Source organism: Bison bison, unplaced genomic scaffold, assembly GCF_000754665.1.
Source record: "Bison bison bison isolate TAMUID 2011002044 unplaced genomic scaffold, Bison_UMD1.0 scf7180017864471, whole genome shotgun sequence".
Taxonomy (NCBI): Eukaryota; Metazoa; Chordata; class Mammalia; order Artiodactyla; family Bovidae; genus Bison; species Bison bison.
In genome coordinates, this window is record NW_011495032.1 from 14135302 (window position 1) to 14141617 (window position 6316).

The following is a 6316-nucleotide window of genomic DNA, read 5'->3' on the forward strand; positions in this document are numbered from 1 at the left end:
AGGAGAAAAGATATGGACCAGTTGGGTTCTCATCAATTAAAATGTTAACCTGTTAGGGTTGTTAGATCTTTAAACTCTTAGTTGAAATATTTCATAACTCAGGAAGCTGGGCTCCTGTTGTAGTGGGACTGGTCTTCCCACACCTCCTGGAAAGATTCTTTGTGTTCAGATGCAGAAGCTTCTTGGTATATGGATGAAGTAGCTTCACATGTGGTTTACTATGTTAATCAGATCAGATCAGTCGCTCAGTCGTGTCCAACTCTTTGTGACCCCATGAATCGCAGCACGCCAGGCCTCCCTGTCCATAAGGCCATCTTTACAGAGAAAACCACACCAACATCCAGGCCACTAAGGATTGCTGCTTTTAGCGCTTCCCAGACTGGCATTCTGAGAACACTGCCTTGGCAGGATGTTAGTAGTGATGTGTTGTGAAGAGGTGAACTGTCCTTCACGACAGCGCTTCCCAGAGCTTCTGCAGTCTTGTTGTGCATGGTGACTCTCCTGAGGCGCCCTGTGGGGGTGCAGCGTGCTGTGTCAAGCACAGAACCCCAGCAGCAACTCTCACAGTTTGTCTTTGAGGCATTTGATCTCAGAACACGACTTCCAGGTGAAAGGGACCCTGCTTGTCACAGAAGGGGTGGGGGTGATGTTCTAAGTGTGTAAGTTTTCAGTAAACATGCTTGTCTGAGCAAAGATTCAGTGTGGCCATGTGAAGAAAACATTCAGTAGCATTATAAACTAGACCAGAACACCTTTCCTTCTCCTATTCCTAATTACTGGTCGGTCTCATAAAAAGAAAATAGCTGATGGCACCTTGCGTAGCACCACAGTCCCTCCCTAGGCAGCCCAGGAATCCACGTGGCAGAACAAGGCTCCCATGTAGCCTCTGCTTCATAACCTCTGGGAGTTCTTAAGCAGCTTTTTTGGTGAGCATTTTAAATTTATATACTTTTTTGGTGAGCATTTTAAATTTAAACAAAATTTTACAGAGTCATGGACAAGCATGCCCATGATGTCTTTTTGTGGACTATACAGACCAGTGTTGTAAACAGCATGCATTTCAGTGACCAAAACCTCCCTTAGTGCATCCTTTTTAGAAATAGAAGTAGATATTCTAACAAACCCAATCTCCATAATCATTGTAGATAAACTGGATGTCAGCTTACAGGAGGAAAGCCAAAGGCCTGCTTCCTCCTTAGAGCAGTTTTAACCAGCATGTGTAGACATGAGAATTAAATTCATTGAGAGACTCGACTGCCTTGTGATCCCCAGTCCTTAAATTCCCAAACTATTCAATCTATAAATAGATTACATTTTAAGGATAACATTAAACAAGATCTATAGTTCTTCTAAAAAGCAATCTGCAGTATTGAAAACTAAAGTGAATTTTTTGTATTAAATACTTTAAATATATGTATGTATGCATACATACATGTAATACACACATACATGTGTATCCTTTAAGTTATACAGTTGTTTTTCTGAATATTTTAAATGCAAACAACTAACCTGTCTCAGTCTGCTGTGACATTGTGAGTGGTTTTGATGCTGTGAAATCATGCATCTGACATGATTCTTTGCTGGAGGATGGTATGTCTTCACTGTGGGCTAGGCTTCAGTTTTCTCTTCTGTGAAAGACAGATAATAGTACCCTTACCTCATAGGACTGTTTTAAAGTTGAGTTAATATGTGTAACTTAGTAAGAACAGTGTGGTGCATGGTAAACACTTGGTAAGGTTTAGCTACTGTTATTTCTGGAGTGAATCATGGGCATGAATTGCGGACATGGAGACAGCTGGTATATGCTTAAGTTAATGGGAAAAGAACTTCTCTCTACATTTATTACACTACAGATTGTCTTTAAAAATTAAAATGTAAATATATTTGATCTTTTAAATGTATGTATTTGTGTTAAACTTGAAAGATTTTGTTTTTTCTCTGAGGCACATAGATTTAAGTATGCATGCTAGAGAGAGATCGCAGATGAATTTGGAACTAGAGCTGCTTTTTTAGTGCTTTCGAGTTGAAAAGAAACAGCCCATCTAAAGCTCAGATGTACCACCGATGAGTACAAGCTTACGTGTCACATTTCACTCCAGTGCATAAAGTTTGCGAAACATGGGCTCTTTAGACCTTGAAGCAGAGACTGACGTGTACAGAGCAGAGCTATCGTGGGTGCCAGTGAACATGTGACCTACCACATGCTTTTTAGACTGACTCATTTAATTATACACCAGTAACTCAGAAACAGTTCCCTGAGAAACACACTGAAAACATGGTAATGCTATACTGATTCTGATGGTAGAGAGAAAAGAGCTGGGAAAGCCTGGGTTCCAGGACAGCCACGCTGCCCGTATGCCTCCCCGGTGATGCCTCAGAGACCTCATTTCGTACCTGCAGTGCCTGTTCCTCACAGCACCCAGCCCAGGGGGAAGCCAGTCATATGTCTCTTGTAGGAAGCTGTGACAAATAGTCTTGTGGGCAAATGCCTGACTGCTCTTGGTCTGTGAAAGGAAAGATTTGAACTAAAATACCGTTTCCCACAGTGTACTGCTTGTACCACTGGTAGGATAAGAGGTGTCTTTAGGTGTACATGATAGATTTTTAAATTTTTATAATGACATGTGTGTGTATACATATATTTAAATGGATATTAAAAATATAACTGGCAGATCAGACTTATGATTTCATCATTTTTATTCTGTAGGTCATAGCTATTTTAAAACACAGTTATTTAGTATATAGATATAAAAAAAGTAGTGTAGGAAGTGTGTAAATATCCAATATTTGGAAACCATAGTCTGGAGTGTCTCTGGACCTGTTCTCTGTTATTTCTGCATTTCATTTTCTCAATTTGTTGATAATTTTACTATTTTTGCTATGCAGAAGTGGATAAAAATGGGGAAAATAGCATGTTTGTCTTTCTATTAATATTCCAAATGTGGATATTCATAGTCCTTCTTACTGGATAGGAGTATGATGAGCTAATGAACTTGGTTTACTTAGGGCTAAATGGTGGCCGTTGGAAGCAAAAGGCAATGTAATGCCTGGGGGTATAATCCTCTGGGCTGGAAGGGCTGATGGAAAGGGGAATACTTGTCAAGGTAAATATCCATTAAAAAACAAAGTTCATGTAATCATCAGCTGTTCTGTGTGTACTTTTCTTTAGTTTGTCTTATTGTTTCCTCCTAGGTTCCTGGTGCAGTTCAGGCAGGACAAAGTGTGCGTGAAGTTTATTCAGGGCAACCAGAAAAATGGGAGTGTCCCAACGTGCAAGCGAAAAAACAACCGCCTCCTTGAAGTTGCTGTCCCTTAACTGGCGCCTCCTCTCTGCTTCCATGGACTCGTTTCTTTGTAACAGTGCAATTTGGTTTTGTTTTGTTTGGAGTTCATTGTATGTTGGGGAATTGCCAAAGGTTAATACTGTTAGAGTCCCTTGGCAAAATAAAAATATTTGACTAATCAATTCTTATTATTGGAATAGTTTTAACCCTTAAAGTACACATGCTGCCCTGGGACGGAATTGTAGACGCTAACAGTATCTCCGCCATGTCATGTGTGTTCTTTGTTTAGTCATCATGTTAGATTTGTGTGCCCTAATGCAACATATTACTCATAAATCATTAATACATCTAAGTGTAGGAAACGGTCTTAAAAGATAGTGCATCCATTCGTCACCTATTTATTGAATGCCTACTCTGTGCTAGGCACTGTACTAGGCGATACAAAAACTTATTAGTAGGCTCCCCCCTTTTTTTTCCCCTTAAGGCCATTGTGTTCTGGCTGGTTTGTGCTGGCTTTACCAGAGCTAAGAGAGTTTGAAAATGCTGAGACGAGAACAGTTACTGGCGATAATGGACAGCGTTCATTAGGAACCCTGTAGGATGGTCTTTAACAATATATACTTCAAGAAGGGCTGGTCCTAGGAAGTAGAAATATATGACTGAGTAAAAATGCCTCTACATGTGGTTTGTGTTTGAAAAGAGAAAACTGACATTTGAACAGGACTTTTAATTTGTTCACATCTCTTATCATTGCTTTTAAAACAGTAGGAAAGAGTAATTCTTATTTTAGAAAAAGTAACAGAAGCAGTCCAGCAAAGTTATATATTCCTTTTTCTGGTAAGCATCATATATGATCCTAGATATGCTAATACCTGCAGAGTGTTGTTTTCATCCAGATTTGAGTATCTGTTTTAAACATCTAATAAAGGGAAGGACTTAAAGCCTTTCAGATGGTGGTAAGCATTCTCTATGATATGCAGTAAACATCTGAGATCTTTTTTGAAAGTTTTATTTGTAATATACATTTTGTATGAGAGAAGTGATTAGTACAGGGTGCATATTTTAGTCAAGGATCAAAATGATGTGTGCTAATTTGCAGGACTATTTTTACCCCAAAATTTATAGTTAGGATTCATTTTGGAAATCGCATTTTAAACTTTGGAATCAAAATTGTTTCCTATTTGGGAGGATAATGTATATACATTGGTATGTTAAATAATAAAACTGTTCTAATTTGGTGCCATTCCTGGATCACAATTGTATTTTTGTATTTCAAGCTATTTTCTTAAGTTGTGTGTCAATGTATTATCGCACGGAAAGGCTTTACAATCCAAACATTACATGTTCTCTGTGTAATTGAATTTCACTTACCTTTTATAAACCAGAAGCAGTCATTGAAACTATTTTTCTGGGGATTTTCTTTTAACTTTTGTACTTAAAAAAGTTGTTGCTGTAAAAAAATCCTCAAAAGCCTTTATGCTTATTGGTTCAAGTAGAAGATATAATTGCTTTCTTTTAGTCTTTTCCAACATGTATCTAAAGTGGTAGATTGATTATTCCTGAAATAGGTGAGTAGAAATTTGGAACTGAGAGGTGGGTTTTTTTTTTTTAATGCTTTAAAAAATATGTGATACATTCCCATTGTTTGACATAAAAAGAAGTATGAAAAGACATATAACACAGATTTTCCATCCCATCATTTGCTCAGTTCCTATGCCTTCCTGAAAAGTTAACTATAGTTTTCAGTTGGTTTTGCTTTACTTTGTTGTTAAGTTGCTAAGTCGTGTCCAGCTCTTTGCAACCCCATGGACTGCTGCACACCAGGCTCCTCTGTCCTTCACTATCTCCCGGAGTTTGCTCACATTGCTGTCCATTGAATCGGTGGTGCTATCTATCTCTCACCCTTTGCTCCCCTCGTCTGCTTTTGCCTTCAGTCTTTCCCAGTCTTTCTTTTACTTTACTTTATGCATATGCTTACAAGAGGAAATAAAAATAGAGATTCTTACCTTCTTCCTGCTTTAGTAGACAAAAGCTAATATGTTATAGGTATTGTTCTTTACTTTGCCTTTTTCAGTCTTCATTCTTTGTACCATATAGTCTTCCGTTGTATGGATGCACTATACTTTATTTATCCAGTCCCCTGCTGATCATCGTTAGGTTGTTTCCTGAATGGAAGCTCTCAGGGCACAGCATTGTTGGCCAGACTGGCCTGTGCTGCTCACCTATGTCCTACCTAACTAGACATTACTGATAAGCCGTACTGTTACCTACTGTAGCAGGTGAGCATCCGAGATTTGTGTGTCTGAAGTTCTGTCACTGTCCTGCAGTGGAGAATTAAAGTACAGGTGGCACTCCAGATTTCCTGTGTACCCTAGTAACACAGCTCTAACTTATTCCCAACCACCACTTGGTTGCCCGGCCCCTGGAGTGTCTTGTAGATGTTATGCTTGAAAAAAGTAACCAGGCAGTGAGGACCAAACATCAGACCATGATATTGCCGAGTTTCCACATTGTTGATGCAGTTACCCTTGACTTTGACATCCATCTACCACAGGCAAGAAAGGAACTTGGGGAAGTTACCGACTTAAAGGCTGGATACAGCTTTGTGATTTCATACTCGGATTAATAACTTGGACCCAATACTCAAATGGAAGACCTTCAGCTGCAGTTTGAGTGCCTTTGCTCGTACTCCAGGGGATACGGGGCCTGTCTGTAATAGCAAGGCCAGGGCCAAGGGTTCTGAGACCTGGGCACGTCCTTAGAATTGATTGGCTGAAATCTAAGAGAATAAATGGTTTTATTATCATGGCATTTCAAGTAATATGCTGAGTGAGAACTCTCAAGTTCATGTAATTGAGTATAATTATGATAATTACAGCATGGTTTAAAATTCTTTGAAGCTACATATAATAGAAAACAGCATTTGGGTTTTTTTTTTCTCTCTTTGTATGCTGTTTTTCGTGTATTAGGTAAGGTAGTTTAGGCCCTAAGATGTTCAAATAGCAAGCGCTTTTTGAAATGGTGTAAGTTGC

At 38.9% G+C, this 6316-nt stretch overlaps 1 protein-coding gene across 5 annotated transcripts in view; it reads left to right on the forward strand.

Moving 5' to 3' along the window:
* Positions 1 to 4527, forward strand: part of MYO1B (myosin IB) — a 199730-nt gene extending 195203 nt beyond the window's left edge. For all 5 annotated transcript variants that reach the window (XM_010860845.1, XM_010860844.1, XM_010860847.1 and 2 more), the window contains one exon: positions 3193 to 4527. In XM_010860845.1, coding sequence (XP_010859147.1) covers positions 3193 to 3316 — 124 coding nt within the window. In that variant the 3' untranslated portion in view covers positions 3317 to 4527. The remainder of the gene's footprint in view (positions 1 to 3192) is intronic.
* The last annotated feature ends 1789 nt before the right edge of the window (positions 4528 to 6316 follow it).